Source organism: Lontra canadensis, unplaced genomic scaffold (genome assembly GCF_010015895.1).
Source record: "Lontra canadensis isolate GAN:19392208 unplaced genomic scaffold, GSC_riverotter_1.0 scaffold116, whole genome shotgun sequence".
Lineage (NCBI taxonomy): Eukaryota > Metazoa > Chordata > Mammalia > Carnivora > Mustelidae > Lontra > Lontra canadensis.
The window spans coordinates 2,278,108-2,294,744 of record NW_022631110.1 but is presented as its reverse complement, the minus strand read 5'-3'; the positions used below and the strand labels follow the sequence as shown (position 1 = coordinate 2,294,744).

Below are 16,637 nucleotides of genomic sequence, written 5' to 3'. Positions count from 1 at the left end.
GCGTGATTTCTGATCGTTGCGGCGGCTCCCGAGTGTGTGTCCAGGGTGGGACTTCCCAGACTTAAACCCAGGCCCCCACTGTAGGCATGAAAAACCCAGGCCCTTCTGTAATGCGACTAGAAAAGAACTGAACCTCATGATGAGGAACGATGTAGTTGGGAGGAAAAGCCCCGCTTTCCGAGCTACGAAGGGATCGCGTTCACAGCCGGCTGAGTGCGTGAAGTACGTGTGAACTTCCGGGGCTGCTGCTTCGCTGAGATGCTGGGACTCGCTTGTATTTCGCAGTCCTCTGAGGCTGATCCGGGGAACGAGGGAGGGAGCCAGGGAGGGCTCTCGGGCACGGGGGACGTGCGGCCCGGGGCCTACGTTCAGAGTGCGTGGCAGACGGGTTCCGTCCTCGACCTCCCGACGTTTCCCGTTTTGTCCTGAAGGTTGATGAAACTGAACCTCGAAAGCAGCTCTCCACGGAGGGTCCTCAGCCCGAGCGTCCCCACTCTCCTTACTCTTCTAGAAGCAGCTTCGGACACGCGGGACCACCTGCTTCGGCTCCAGGGGCGCTGGCAACCCGGGGGGCGAGCCATAAGGAGTAAGAGACCTACTCCTCGCCTCAAGCTGCTTCCACCACACGTTGGTGACCCAGCGTTCGTGGAAAGGAGCCTCAGGAAACTCATGATAGCGCACGTGAGCCAGTTCCTGGCGACTGTGAGGGCTCAGTGTCCGGACTGCCTGCTAGCTGGACATACGGATGACAACAGTGCTGAGGATCGTCAGCTGTGTTATTACGTCATACTAAGCAAACTGCCCGAGGCAGATGTGGTTTTGGTCACTGTGCTCGGATTGGTCCGAGTACCCCAGGCTCCGCCGCAGTGACAAACAGACCCCGACAGGTCCGTGCCTTTGCTTTTCCGCCCCTTCTCCCAGGCGAGGCCTGATGCTCCCTAGACGCCGCGTCTTTCCTCTGGCGCCGCGCCCGGCACGTGTGGCCGGTGAGGCTCTTTTCTTTTTTTTTTTTTTTTAAAGATTTTTATTTATTTATTTGACACAGAGCGAGAGATCACAAGCAGGCAGAGAGGCAGGAAGAGAGAGAGGGGGAAGCAGGCTCCCCGCTGAGCAGAGAGCCCGACGCGGGGCTCGATCCCAGGACCCTGAGGTCATGACCCGAGCCGAAGGCAGAGGCTCAACCCTCTGAGCCACCCAGGCGCCCCTGCAAGGATCTTTTCATCGCCCCAGCCCGGAGGTGACCCGTGGTAGTTCTCCTCGGGTCCCACTGGTAAGACAAGCACGTGGCCCTGCTCAAGGGAGAGCGTGGTTTTCCCAAGAAGAGGGAAACGGAAGGGCTGGGCACCACGTAGCATCGTTTCTCCGAGGCTGTGCCTCCCGTGTTTCCAGGCGAGGGTGATGGCAGATGGCGCTGGAGCTGGGCCGGTTGGCGGCCTCACTGAGAAGCTAGGGGTGCAGTGCCGATGTGTGGACAGGTGCCTGGGGGGGCTGAGTCTGGCTGGAGCCCGCCTGTTGCCCCCAAGGAGAGTCGTCGTCCTGGCAGTTGTGGACATGCAAACTTTTGAGTCTCACGCCACAGACCTTCCAGTTTTACCAGAGCAAGTAGAAATACAGATTTTCATGGGAAATCTCCCAACTGTAAGACGGACGCCTAAGTATATGAAAACCCAGGCCAGATAAAACGTGTATGATGCGGGCCGAATGTGACCTCTGTGTTTCAGTGCAGGATGTTAGCCCTTTGGTCTCAGAGCTTGGGACCTCGAGCGGCCAGCCCTCCACTCCTCTGGGAGGTAAAGCTGACCCGGCATTTCTAAGAAGAATCTTGGCTCTGCCTGTGGGCATTCATTCTCTCTGTCCACCTGGGTTCCCGTTCACATCCTCCATGTTGACCACAATCCCTGCTCAGCCGGCCACAGGGGCACTTGGGGCCACACGTGAAGGAGGACAGAGTCCCTTATTCCGCCCAGGTCATTGCCAGGCTGTGTGATCCCGAGGCATCTGCTAGACCACGAGTGTTGAGAGAGACCGCAGCATGGGCTGGAGACTGGGGAGTCATTACGAACTTGGAGAGCTGAACGAGGCCTGGACAGGAAGGCCCTTGGGTCACCTCCAGATGGCGTCTTAAGGTCCGAGGGAAGCAGTTAAGGAGCTCTGAACGGGGGTGGGTGTCACACAGCAGACCAGCATTGTGGGCATTCTGGACAGATCGTTCTGGCAGCTGCTGGGGGTCGGGACCGAGCTCTCAGCAAACAGAATCCATCCTCCAGCGTGCACAGTGTCCTTGGAATCCCATTCTGGTATGCTTTTGGGCGGCGACTCCCAACAATCTCACTGTTACCTTTTCCTGGGCTGTTGTCAGAGGAGGAGGCGTCCCTCTGAGGATGGCCAGAGTCGTTGGGTTCGTGATAGCTACGAACGGTCAGGCACAACCACCTCTGTCTTTAGAATGGGAGGTGGCATCACGTTTCAGGTTGCTCGAGGTCTGGGACCACAGCCAGGTGACAACGTGGGGCTGGCGTCAGCACCGGAGAAAAGGCAAGGGAGGAGAGGTTCTGACTTCTGCAGCGGGTGGCCGCCGTGTGGCCTCTGGTTAGGACAAGGTGTCAGCCCAGAGCAGGGTGGTGTGGGGAGGTTGTGGCCATGGTGTTCCCCAGAGCGGGGCCGGCCTGCTGTCCCCAGTGCTCCCTGGTGGGAGCCTCCCAGGGCTCTGAGGCCCAGACTCAGCCTGGAAGGCAGACTGGCTGTGGTCAGACTCCCACAGTAGTGGGGTCGTGTCCCCTTGTATTTGCGGACCCCTGGCGCGTCTCTTTCCTAGTCTCTGCCGCCACTTCCGCCTCCATCTCTGTGTGTCTCCCTGTATCTCTCACACATTCTTTACCTCCCGCCCCTCACTCGCACACACAGACATGTCCGTGTGCACCCCCCTTGGAGTGGCAACCCGTCATCCGTCGCGCCTCGTGAGTCCAACCCGTGGCAGCACTTTTCCCGGAGCTGAATGAAACCGGCAGAATGTCCTGCGTAGCACGCGGGGCCGTGCTGCTCTGTGAGTGTCGCACCCCTTCTGTCTCGCGGGCAGAGTGGGTCATGGTCCCGTAGGTCACGTTTACGGTCACTTCACACCCTCTTCTTATGCCGTGGCCATGCCCCGCCCTCTCCTGCTGCCTAGAAACCAGGCCTGGGACGTGAGCCTGCCTGGGAGACGCGAGAGTCGAGTGCCACGATCCCGGGACCGGCTCCACAAAGCGTACAGAGCAGCGCCCCTCGGCCTGATGCCCGTGAGACGCCCCCGCCCCGCGGAGCTCAGCACCCCGCTTCCCCTGACCAGTGCCGGGGGAACGTCCAGGGCCCGGGCCTGGGCCCCAGCCGTTTGCACAGCTCCCCTGGTGGATCCGCGTGCGGCCAGGGCGATGAAGGGGCACTCAGAGGAGCGACCTGTGACAGCTGTGACATGGGTGGCTTCCTTGTCCCCTTCTCTCGAGTACAGTGGCTCGAGTCTGGGGCCTGTGCTCTCTTGGAGACCTCACCTTCTGCCCTTCCCTGTTGCCTTCTGAGAGCCCCACCGCCCCGCACCTGCTGGATTTCTCTCCTCCCTTCGAAGGTGGGGTTGTCGCTTGGACTCCATGCGCTCCGAGCCCGTGCCGTCCTCCTAGCTTGCAGTTCAGCCCCTCTCCCCCACTTTGCCGAAATGACGTTTCCCATCCCTTACTAAAGGGTGAGGAGGCGCCTTCCTGAGAACTTGGGGTCCTGGGGATTTTCCATGTGGATCCTTCCCCCGGATGTCCTAGGATGCTCACAGAGTAGCTGCTTCCAGAACAACGTCACTAGCCAGGTGCGGGTGTCAGGACCACTGCGGGCGCGAGCCCTGTGGTTGTGGCGGTGGCTGCCAGCAGGCGGCGCTGTCACTCAGATAGTTGTTTTCATTGCTTATTTCTTCTGTCTTTTCTTCTCCTAAACTTTGTTATATTCTACTTTGTGCTGGATATCCTATTTAAATACTGCTTGTAGAAATATGTTGATCTTATATTCATGGGAAAGAATTTTTGTTTACTATGCCAGGCACCTGGGGGTGTTAAATCCCCAGATGATAGGAGACTGAACTATAGTCTGTGTGGTTAACTGCTGTTTAATTCTGTTTTTTCTTATTAAAGATTTTATTTATTTATTCGACACAGAGAGAGAGCACAAGTAGGGGGAGAGGCAGGCAGAAGTAGAAGCCAGCTCTCTGCTGAGCAGGGACCCCAATGTGGAATATAATCCCTGGGTTCGTGACCTCAGCCAAAGGCAGATGCTAAACCAACTGAGCCACCTAGGCGTCCCTGGATTACTTTTACTCTGAATGGGTGACTATGGTCCTTGTCCAAGCAAAGGGCAGTTTACCAGCCCTCTGTTATTAGAGGGTCCCAGATTCTGACTTTTGTCACTAGTCCTCCAAAGTCACCAGAAGTACAGCTTGGCCTCTTTCAGACTTTTCTGCATCAGTTTCTTCAAGCAAAAGCAGTCTTGCCACGTTTTTACATTTTTTAAGGTTTCTGGTGTTTCACAGCTCCTGGCTCAGTAATTCCTTATTGTTTTATTAACTTTTTGATGGTCTCGAGCTTATTTTAAGAACAGTTTATCCAGCTTTTTTTAGCATCCTGTGTCTCTTTATGGAGAAGAGGGGGTCACAGGAATGGATGGAGGACTGACTAGATACGAGACGGAAGTGGTTGTCGACCATCTGCTGGATGCTTAGTTACAGTGTAGTAACAGACAGTGTATTCCTTTCAAGCGCTAGGTGATGGACGGAAACTCAAAAGAGCACGTGGATCAGCCTGCTTCCAAGATGAAGAGAAAGACCGTAGAGTAATTTGAACAGAGAAAGTTTAATATAAAGAAGTACTTCGTATATCAGGATTGGAATGATGAGGGACCGCTGGTTAGAAATAAAGGAAACCCAAAAGAGTGTAGGAATACGAGTTACAAACAGCTACTACCTGTAGGAGCAGACATTACACCCAGGAAGGCTCGACTCTGACTCCCTGAGGGAGATGCGTCACTTGGGGCAGCATTGGTGGAAGTTGTTGCAGAGCCACCCTCGAGAACTTGCTAGAGACCTGCCCTCCCAGGGGTGTGTTTGGGGTAGGAGGCTGCACACTGCACTCTGCACAGGCAGGAGCCTGACTACAGACAAACGGGACTAGGAAGCACAACTTTTTTCCTCTACACTCGCTCTCCTGTGTTTCCCACTGAATAGTGTTCCACGGTGCTACCAGCGAAGGGAAAACACATACAGGGCCCATACCCAGTTTCTCAGAGCAGGGCAAAGGGCTGGATTCGACACTGAGAGGTAATGTATCAATAAACTGTACAGTGCGTTCACTCTTCTGGTCAGCTTCCTTACACACCCTCCTGTGCACGGTTCCCCCCCCCCTTGCAACACTGAAACAACTGTATATTTCCACCTAACAAGATGCACCTTTTCTTCTCCCAAGTGAAGAAACTTACCCTTCCCCAGGATGAGGAGATGCATGGTGCCAGGAGTCATTGTGTAACTGATCCAGTGAAATGGAACCAGAATTCCAGGCTCTGTGCTGGGTGCTTTATATTTTCTAACACAATTCTTAGAACCTTGTGATAGAAATGCTATTTAATATAAACAGTGCATGGTGGCGCTCTGCATTCTTACCAGGGCGCTCTAGTAAAATGTCTTGGTGCAGATATTATTAGAATAGATGTCTGCAGGGGTGGGGTGGGGTGGGGTGGAGGGAGCGCCTGGGTGGTTCAGTCAGTTAAGCCTCTGTCTTTGGCTCAGGTCATGATCCTAGAGTTCCCCCGCCCCCACCAACGGTCGGAGTCGGGCACCCTGCTCTCTGGGACCCCGCTTTTCCCTCTGCCCCTCCCCCCATTCATACTCCCTCTGAAATAAATTTTAAAAATCTTAAAAAAAGAAAAAAGAACAGATGTCTGAACAAGCTTTTAAGGGTGTGGAAAATTTCCAGAAGCAACCGAGTAAGAGGGAGAGTAGCGTACGGGGATGTGAGCATGTGCTTTGCGGGGGGGGGCAGTGTGTGTTCAGATCATAACTCGGCTACTAGCCTTGTGGTTTTGAGCAAGTTAAACTCTCTAAGCATCTGTTCCTGTATCTTTAAAATGGGACAATAATACTGACTTGTTATAGTGGTTGAGGACCTCATGAGGTCAGACATACTAAGGGGCTGGTTTGTGGTGAGCACTCAGTAAACCGTACCTATTATTATTTTAAGTTGGAATGAAGGACATGGCTCTTTAGAAAACGGCAAGTAGAGAGTAGGACAACTAAAACGCAAGGTGGTGTGTATTTAGTGGAGTCTTATTAGCGACATATTTTAAAAGTTGGATTATTTTCAGATTTGTTCCCAAAGGTGGCGCTGGACATGAATACACAACCCGGAAAGCATTAGGAAGTCTGAATTCTGACGTTGTACATTTTTTCTATGATGTATTGTGTGAAGAGCATTTTGGGAGGAGCAGAATTACACTGGTGGCTACCACTTCACATTTTGGGGGCAGGGGAAAGCACATTTCATAAAATGTATACGAGTAGGTAGAAACCGAGCGAGGCAAGGCGCCACACTTGGCGCCACCTCTACCCTACCCCCAACAGTCGCGCTCCCGTGGCGCGTTCTGGGGCGCTACTGCGCAGTCGCAGAAGCTGCTCTTAGGAGGGGAGGTCTTAGCCCTTCCGTTTGGCGCCTCTATCTGCTGCAGTTGCCTCGTGGGCACAGTCGCGATCCAGCGGGTCCAGCCGCAGCGCAGACGCCGATCCTACAGCACTCAGAGCGGGACTCCCTTCCTTACGATGTCTGAGGAGGAGGGTAAGGTGCCCTTCCCAAAGCTGTTCCACTCGCTTCTGCCTCTTTCTTAACCCTGCCGGGGGTGAGGGGCAGGAGGGGGAGGGGAAACTGACAGGGTTCGCACTGTGCCCAACTAGAGGGCCTTGCAGGGGACCAAGGCATTGTCTTGTCATCTACCAGGGCGTGTCCGGTGATGACCTCTGGACCGCTGTGCCTGTCTGTTTAGTGGGCATTTAGGAACCCAGGTGTTACAGGCTAGGTCTGGCCCTGGGTCCAGGGCATTCTTGGGGTTCATGGTGTTTCAGGAGCTCGAGCTGATTGATCCTGGGGCTTGTGGGGTCCCTGAAATTCACGGTGTGCCACGGGCTTGAGGTGACGCTTGGGGTCATGGTGTCCCTAGAATTCATTGGCCAAGATGATCCCAGAATTTGAGGGGTCCCTGGGGTTCATGGTGTACTTAGGGCTTGAGCTGACCCTAGGTTTTCACTAGATTCCTGGGGTTTGTGGTATCCTAGGAGCTTGAGATGATCCTGGGGTTTGAGGGGGTCTCTGGGGCTTATGGCGTTTCCTGGACTTAATGGCATCTGAGAGGCTCAAGGTGACACTGGGGCTCAAGAGAGCCGCATGGCGAGAGGCGGGGCTTAGTTTCTAGCACGAGGGCGGTGGTTCTTCCTAGGACCCCTAGTGGTCATAAAGCAGCCTCAGCCGTATCCATTCGGGAGACCGGGGCGCTGTGACCTGTTTCTTGTGCGCCTTCTGCAGGGTGGCATGGCGGGTACTGGCGCCAAACTAGGTCTGTACGGCGGCACTTTTTCCTTGAGCTCCCCCCGACTGCAAAAGGCCTTGTGGGATGTGTCCATACCATAAACAGCTCTGCAGCATGACCATTAGGGCATGAAAGTGACTTGGCTTAGTGGCCAGGGGTGCTCACGAGAGGAGACGATTTGATTTGCGGAAGGTTAAATCTTCACTTTACAGTTTCGTATTCAGCAGCGCTGTGGTGGGGTGGTTTGGGGTTTCCCACGACCTCTCCTGAGATGCCTTTGTTTATAAGCTTTTGAGATATGGCCACTCGTTAAGTACTTGGTGTTGACTTCTTGGGATGTATTGATCCTTTATCCTTTCTCTTTCCCTGTCGGAGGAAGTGGGGGTCCTAAAGGACCAAGACTTTGAATTTAAAGGATTGACAAACCAGCAGTTGATTCATTATGACATCTTTTGAAATTGAGATTTGATTTCTTGAGGCTTTGGTGGTAACTGCGTTTGCTCGAAGACAGCGCAGCCTTGTTTTATTGTAAAAACAAACAAGCAGAAAGAAAATAAAAATGTAGGTATATAGAAGTCCCCATGTAAAGAGCCAGTTCTTTGCTTTGAGAGGGCAGACGAGACTTAAAAAGGAGTCGGAGGATACAACAAAATGTGAGGACCCCTAGAAAATAGGGGTGCCCTTCTGACCATGCTTCAGGGCCCGTCCCACCCGCTGTATGACTGAGCACCACTGTTTGACAGAAAAGGCTCTAACGTAATGTCTTGAGAATCGCCCCCTTTTACCTCTACCCACTTCTCCCCAAATTGGGACTGCTTTATGGTTTTAGAACATTAAGTGGTAAACTGATTTAATGTCTGCAGATAATGATTTTACAAGCAACTCTTCTGCACTGTGTTTTCTAAAGCAGGGCTGGGCTGGATTTAGTTTCAAGCCTGCCTGCTGCAAGGACTGGTCTCTGGGATACAGTTTTGGTGGCGTAATCTCTCACCTGGCCAACTTTGTCCTCTCTAAAGTTTGACATGGATGTGCAAGGACTTCTTTTGAGAATTCTGCTAGGAGATTTAGAAAGTATTGTTCAATGTATTGACACAGTTTTGCTAGAAAAGCAGACCAGTCTGGCCATTGTCACCTGCTATGTTTTGGGTTGGATTTCTTGCAGTGGTCCTCATGTGAAAGGAAGGTTGCAGTCTGCATCACTGTGAACTGTGCCTTATCTGGTTAAGTTCAGGGCAACTTGGATCCTTGCACCTTAGAAGCATAATCTTCAAAAAGCTTCTAAATGTTATGTCTTCTAAATATGGCTCATGGAGGTTATGTATATACCTAAAGGAATTAACTGGAATTCTATAAATTTACTGAGAAAACTGGGTGGAGTTGTCAGTAGCTTTACTGGGTCTAGTGTGAAAAATCTGTTGACATATAAAAGCTCGTCTTAAAAATAAAACTTCAGTTACCTTTGTTATTTTCTTCTGATTATGAAGTCTATAAAGTTTATTGTAGAGAATCTTAACAAATACAAGAGACGTCTAATGAAAGTCATTTTGCCACCCAGAGATAGTGACTAAGAGATAACAACTGGTATGTTTCCTTCTGTTCTCAACGTTAGGATTACATCGTATTTTTTCTGCTTTGACCCTGCTTTTAATGCTTTAACCCTTCCCGCCTCGACATTTCTTTCACCAGCATTTCTAGTATGCCATAATTTATTTAAGTAATTCCCTTTTGTCTGAATAATTAGGTAGTTTCTAATGTTCCATTTTTTCCATGAAGACTATGAAGTAGATTTCACAGTGAATCTCCATACTTAGTCCTGTGTTTTTATGGATGAGAAAACAGAGGCAAAAGAATAAATGTATCCGGCCAAAAGGTCATACCTCTGGATAGCTAAAGAGCCTGAATTGGAACCCACACCATGCGATTCCTAATTCAGTATCATTTTCACACCAGCACGTTCCCTCACACTGGCTATTTACTTGATTCTAAAGTTTTGGTCCATTTCAAATAAATGTATTGAATCCAAGTTGTGATGCACAGTGCGTGTGATCTGCAAGTTAATACTTCGAGCTTAAACATGTTCTTCTTTTTCAGGCCAACCGTAAAAAGGAAAACAGCCTGTTTATGTAGCATACATTGTGCGTGGTGTGCTACTTTTCATGGTCATTAGAACGGTTTATGGAGTTGATATTTCACATCTCGTTTATTCGTGGTGACTTATTTTATGTTTTGTGAGATTGAATTTGAATTTGTTTCATAACAATAGTTATGACTGTATTTTATTTCTATATCATTTATTATCATAAAGATTAATATTAAGGTTTAGAGAACATGTCCGGGAACTCATGGTCAGTAGAGTGTGGCTATGTAACGTCAGCTCTATCATTTAAAAGTTAAAAGCATATCACTGAACACAGAGCAGCATGGGCTAGGTATTTACATTTCTTAAATGGGGAGAAATTTACTGCTCTAAAATTGGAAGTACTAGAAATACTAATGTATGTGTGTATATACATGCATATAAATATATACATGTACACACACACATATATATTTATATATATATATCTCAAAGCTTCATACGAAGCAATTTATTTCTTAGCTGACTTGCAGGGATTAGAGATACGAAAATATTTAATGTTTTTTCAGCTAACATGTTTTTTAAATACTCCAAAACTTTATAAGGTGGTTTCTTCTAGACATTGATTATTTTATGTGGTATCTAAACTTTCTCTTTGCTTATTCCTAGACTATATTATTATAACTGTTGAGGATGACAGTGAAGGCGATGATGACATTGGTGTTGTGATAATAGAAGACTCTGAAACAGAACTTACAGAGAACACACATCCCACGGATGGCATGTTGACTATAGAACCAAATTTTCAAGCCAGCAATGATAACTATCAGCAACTATCCCAAATGAGATATGGTAATTTTGTTCTATTTCCTTCTCCACAAAATTCTGCTCCCTGGTCCTGATATCCAGTAAATTGCTTAAATATTCTTATAACTTTTACACTTGTCAGTTCTTATCAGGACAAGCTTCATGGTCATGTCACAGTGCTTATGTGTGCTTGCTTTTTCTGTTCATTTAAGCTTTGCCATGTCTCCTGTTCCATTTTCACTCTATGGGGGTGGGAGGGTAGCCTCAGAAAGCATTGGGAGAATATATTATCTGTCTTTGAAAAACTGTTTATAGCTGGCAACTCTGACTGTAAATATCTGGTGGCAAAGGAAAACTGAATTTATGGGAGAAACAACTTGGATCAAGAGTTCGTTGAACAGATGACACGATTATCTATGTAGATCTAAAGAATCTGTAAAAACTGGAACTAATAAGCAATTATAGCACGACTGTGTGATACAAGGTTAATATGCAAAAGCCAATCCCTTTCCTATATATCAGCAGTAAACAGCTGGAACCTGAAATTAAAAATGCAGCACCCTTTCCATTACTACCCCAAAGAAGAGTCCATGGAAAGTGAAGTCTTATAACCAGAAATGCGGTAGCTACTTGGCCTTTCAGTGGCTGCTTCTCAGTCACAGCAGTGAAAGAAATGTGAGGCCATTCACCTCCTCCCTCACACACAGCCCAGAGACTTAACCCCTTGGAACATTTCTTTGTTAGCTATAGGACAATTTGTTCTTTGCCCTTTGTGTAGAAAATTGGGTTTCCTACTCCTTAAAAATGTTACTGCTTAGGGATGCCTGGGTGGCTCAGTTGGTGAAGCATCTCCCTTTGGCTCAGGTCATGATCCTGGAGTCCTGGGATCGAGCCCTGCTCAGTGGGGAGCCTGCTCCCCCTCTCCCTCTAACCCTCCTCCCTGCTTGTGTGCTCTTTCTCTCTCAAATAAATAATTAAAATCTTCAAAAAAAAGTTATTGCTTAGATCGGAGATCAGCAAACTGTTTCTGTAAAGGGCCAGACAGTAAATATCTTTGGCTTTACAGCCAGAAAGGCTCTGTTGCAACTGCTCAACTCTGCTGTTGAAGAAAGCAGCTGATATATAAACAGATGAGTGTGACTGTGTTTCAGTAAAACTTTACTTATGAGCACTGAAGTTTGAATTTCCTATCATTTTTCCATTTCATAAAATATTCTTTTGGTTTTATTCCCTAATCATTTTTGAAAATAATTTTTGATATTAAAATAATTAAAATAGTTTTTTGATATTTTATATTTACTCTCCATTTTTAGGAGTTACTCAAATTTTATACACTTCAGATACAATTACATTTTAATTTTTTTTAAGTAAGCTCTACGCCCAGTGTGGGGCTCAAACTCACAGCTCCAAGATCAAGAGTTAAACAAAAAACAAAAAATAGAAGCATTCTTAGCTTGTGGGCTACATAAAAAATAGGCAGCAAGGTGGATCTGGCCTGTAGGCTGTAGTTTGCCAACCCCTGATCGAACTGATGTCCAAAAGTTCTGATAGCACTTGTCCTCTGTTCTGGTTTTAAAACTATGTGCAGAACCAGCAGAATACTTTCTAGTGTGTTACAGAATGTCTGGCTGATCCCAGCAGCCCTCTTTAGTGGGAGAGAACTAGGAGACTTTCCAAATGTGGATACCCTTTGACTTATCATTTCTACATCTAGGACTTTATCCCACAGAACTATCTGCAGACAGGTAATACTGTTCAGCAGTGTTCTTCACATGAGCAAAGCTTGAGAAGTAACTTGAATATCCGTGAATTAGGGACTAGTTCAATGAATCATGGCCTATCTGCATGATAGAAAAGAAGTGGGGCTCCTGGGTGGCTCAGTGGGTTAAAGCCTCCGCCTTTGGCTCGGGTCATGATTCCAGGGTCCTGGGATCGAGCCCCGCATCGGACTCTCTGCTCGGTGGGGAGCCTGCTGCTCCCTCACTCTCTGCCTGCCTCTCTGCCTACTTGTGATCTCTGTCTGTCAAATAGATAAGTAAAATCTTAAAAAAAAAAAAAAAGAAAAGTAAGCAGCTGTTAAAGGGGTTGCAGTATACCTAAAAGTATTAGTTTGGAAAGACCAATACAGGTTTAGTAAAGAAAAGGAGGTTGCAGTGTAGTCCTTATCGTCTGATCCCTTTTATCTTTCCAACCAATGCAAAAATTTAGGATAAGGGGTTTCAGAAAAGTTGGCCAGGTAATTTTTTACTGTGGTAAAATATACATAACGTCATGCTTCTTCCATTTGTTCTTTTAATGTGATGTGTTACGTTGATTGGTTTTTCTTTTGTTGAACCACCCTTGCATTCCTGGGATAAATCCCTCTAGGCATAGTGAATAATCCTTTTAATTTGCTACTGGATTACATTTGCTATTATTTTGTTGAGGATTTTTGCATCTGTATTCATAAAGGATATTGGTCTATAATTCTCCTTTCTTGTAGTGCCTTTTTCTAGCTTTGGCTATTGGGTATTTGGGTATTGGGGTAATTCTGGCCTCATAGAATGAATTAGGAAGTGTTCTCTCTTTAGTTTTTTGGAGGAGGTTGAGAAGGATTGGTGTTAATTCTTTTAATGTTTGGTAGATCCACCACTGAAGCCCTCTAGAGGGTCCAGGCCTTTTCTTTGTTGGGAAGTTTATAATGACTGATTCAATCTCTTTACCTGTTATGGGTCTGTTGAGATTTTCTATTTTTTTCTTGAGTTATTATAGATAATTTTTTAAATTTATAAAAACAAATTGTTGGGGTGCGTGGGTGGCTCAGTTGGTTAAGTGTTTGCCTTCGGCTAAGGTCATGATCCTGGGGTTCTGGGATCAAGCCCCATATTGGGCTCCCTGCTGAGCAGGGAGCCTGCTTCTCCCTCTCCCTGTTGCACCCCCTGCTTGTCCTCTCTCACTGTCAAATAAATAAACAAATAAATAGAATCTAAAAACAGAAACAAAAACAAAAATCCCTAAATTGTTTTCTTATATAACAACATTAAGCAATTAGAATATATATAGGATTGAGGCACCTGGCTGGCTCAGTAGTTAGGGCATGGGACTCTTGGTCTTGGGGCTGGTCATGAGTTCAAGCCCCATGTTGGGCATAGAGCCTACTTAAAAAAGAAAAGAATATATATATATTTATTTATATATTATGTATTTTTATTATTAAATATATATTATATACACAATTATATTTTCACATATAAATATAAATAATAATTAATAAATAGTAATAAATATTAGTAATAAATAAATAATTTTATGTATATAAAAAGAATATATATGTATTTTCCATAAAATGGAAGAAAACCCAGTTGATAATGGCTACAACTAAATATTAAAAATCCTAAGGAATAAATGAATAAAAATAGCAGAATCTGTATGAAAGGGGAGCAAATACTTTAATGAAGGTCATAAAATAAGACTTGATTAAGTGGAGAGAAACAAATTGTTCCTAGAGGAGAAAAAACACTCTTATATAACTTAAAAAAAAATCTTGGAAAAATATGTTTAAGGGGTAGGTGGTATTTTATCATATGAAACACTAAAACATTTTAAAAGTTACAATTATTAAAATATGATGGTATTAGTTTTGAAATAAGGAGCCAGATTTAATGCAGCAGGAAGCTCATAAAAACAAAGAATTTGGAGTTAATGCACCGTAGTATTTTAGTAAGAGAAACAGAGATAGTAAATCATACTGGTACAGATACTAACTATTGGAGGAAAAAGCCCATTGGATTTCACCTCATATCACACACTTAAAATGATTTCAAGATGGATTAAAGAGTTGAATATCTAATGAATGGAAGTATAGAAAACTAGGAGAAAATCTAGTTGAATGTTCTTCTATTCCTAGTGAAGACTGAGTGTAACAGCAGTTCAAGAAATCATAAAAACGTTAATGAATTCGGTAAAATAGAAACCTTCCCAATATCAGGGAGAGCGAGCACAAGCAGGGGGAGTGGCAGGCAGAGGGAGCTGCAGAAGCAGGCTCCCTGCTGAGCAGCGGGGCTCGATCCCGGGACCCTGGGATCACGACCTGAGCCAAAGGCAGATGCTTAACCCACTGAGCCACCCGGGCGCCCCTTTAGGTAGATTTTTTATAGAAATCTATCACACACAAAAATGTGCACGAATGACAAATACTCCGCTTAAAGACTTTGCAGGTCAACACACAAGTATAAGCAGCACCAGCGCCAAGAAATAGAAGGTGCCGAGCCCCGGCGAATCAGCCCTCACCTCCCTTCCAGTCTCGGGCCCTCTTGTGAAGCGGCACTATCCTGACGTTTCCCACCACTCATGACGTTTGCCTATTTCTGAGCTTCAGAACAACTGAATCATGTACAATTCACTCAGGTTCCTGGACCTAGTTCCAGACCAGCCCTGGTGGTGAGGGCTTCTCACCTCACAGCAGGCAATGCCAGGACCCAAGCCGGGAGTCTGAGTATTCAGCTCAAATCTGACACTCTCCGCCCAGGGGCAGCGTCGGGTTCCACACGTGCGGGGCTCAGTCCCACAAGACCGCACCCCGCTTCCCCTACAGGCACCAGTTGCAAGCCTGGGGCACTACCCAGTCTTCTGACTCAGTGGCTTGAACAGGTTCCTGGGACCCCCTCCTCAGGTTTGGTTAATTTCCTAGAGCAGCCCACAGAACTCAGAGAAACATTTTACTTACCAGATGGCTGGTTTGTACAACCATGGAACAGCCGGCCAGAAGCGATACAAAGAACGAGGCATGGGGGAAATGTTGGGGGGTTTCCACGCCCTCTCCGGGCCCATTCTTTCCGGATCTCCAGGTGCTCGCCAACCCGGAAGCTCTCCGGACCCGGCGCTTTGAGTCTTTACGGAGGCTTCATTGCATAGGCATGATCGATTAAGCCATTAGCCACTGGCAACTAACAACCTCTAGCCCTCTCCCCTTCCTGAAGGTCAGTGGGTAGGACTGAAAGGTCCAACCCTCTCATCCCAGCTTCCTCCTCCCTGCGGCCCAGCGCTCAGCCTTAGGTAATCTAGAGGCTTTACACTCCATTAACATAACAAAAGACACCTTTATCTCTCTCCTCACTTAAATTCCAAGGGTTTTAGGGGATCTGCCAGAAACACATGGAGACCAAATGTGTATATATATATATTTAAAAAAAATATTTATTTATTTGACAGAGATCACAAGTAGGCAGAGAGGCAGGCAGAGAGAGAGGAGGGGAAGCAGGCTCCCTGCTGAGCAGAGAGCCCGATGTGGGGCTCGATCCCAGGACCCAGAGATCATGACCCGAGCCGAAGGCAGAGGCTTTAACCCACTGAGCCACCCAGGCGCCCCATGTATATATTTTTTTAAGATTTTATTTATTTGAGAGAGAGGGAGCGCTCGCCTGCATGAGCAGGGGTTGGGGCAGAGGCAGAGCGAGAAGCAGGCTCCGGGTTCAGCAGGGAGCCCACTTCAGGACTCCATCCCAGGACCCTGGGATCCTGACCTGAACGGAAGGCAGACACCCCACCGAGCCACCCAGGCCCCCAAAATATATATCCCTTAATAGAACTCTCAAGTATATACTTTGGTGTCTGTCTTCTGCTCCGTGTTGGGGCTGTGAACTTCTTCCCTGTGTGCACCAATCGTTGGTGCGTCCTCATCGCTATGTAGGCTTTCTTTGTATGAAAACACCCCGGTTCAATTATTCATTCTCAGTCTTATAATCCGAATAAAACAACCAGTTTAAAAAATAAAAATTGAAGTTACGCCTCAAATTGGAGTTAGTTTATCATTGAATTTTCCCCACCCTGTTGGCTTGCGTTTATCTAACTTGAGAGTTAATTCTCCTTCGCTCTGCTTCTGATTGCCTCCCTGGCTCAGGACGGCTAATGGCAACTAGGTCTGTCATGCAGGCCCCCCTCCCAGGACAGTGATGCCAGCCGCCAAGGCTCTCCTACTACAAGACAGAATATGGGAACACCGCATTCTGTATCTTTTCCTCCTTATGGAGCTCAGAACCATCACTGAGCCTACAGCGTTCTAGAATATTCGGGGGCTTATATTTCACATACGTTATTTAGGTTTAATATGAAGTGTAACTAGGGAAAACAATCATAATCTTAGAGTTCTAGTGACTTGGAGCTAATGTCGACCAGTTCTCACCCAGCAGATGAGGAG

The 16,637-nt window shown here is 47.1% G+C and overlaps 1 protein-coding gene across 1 annotated transcript in view; it reads left to right on the top strand.

The window, feature by feature from the left end:
• BEND2 (BEN domain containing 2) overlaps window positions 1-16,637 on the top strand; it is a 66,803-nt gene that overhangs the window by 2,667 nt on the left and 47,499 nt on the right. Inside the window, exon 2 of the mRNA XM_032840840.1 lies at window positions 10,325-10,507. Coding sequence (XP_032696731.1) covers window positions 10,325-10,507 — 183 coding nt within the window. The remainder of the gene's footprint in view (window positions 1-10,324; window positions 10,508-16,637) is intronic.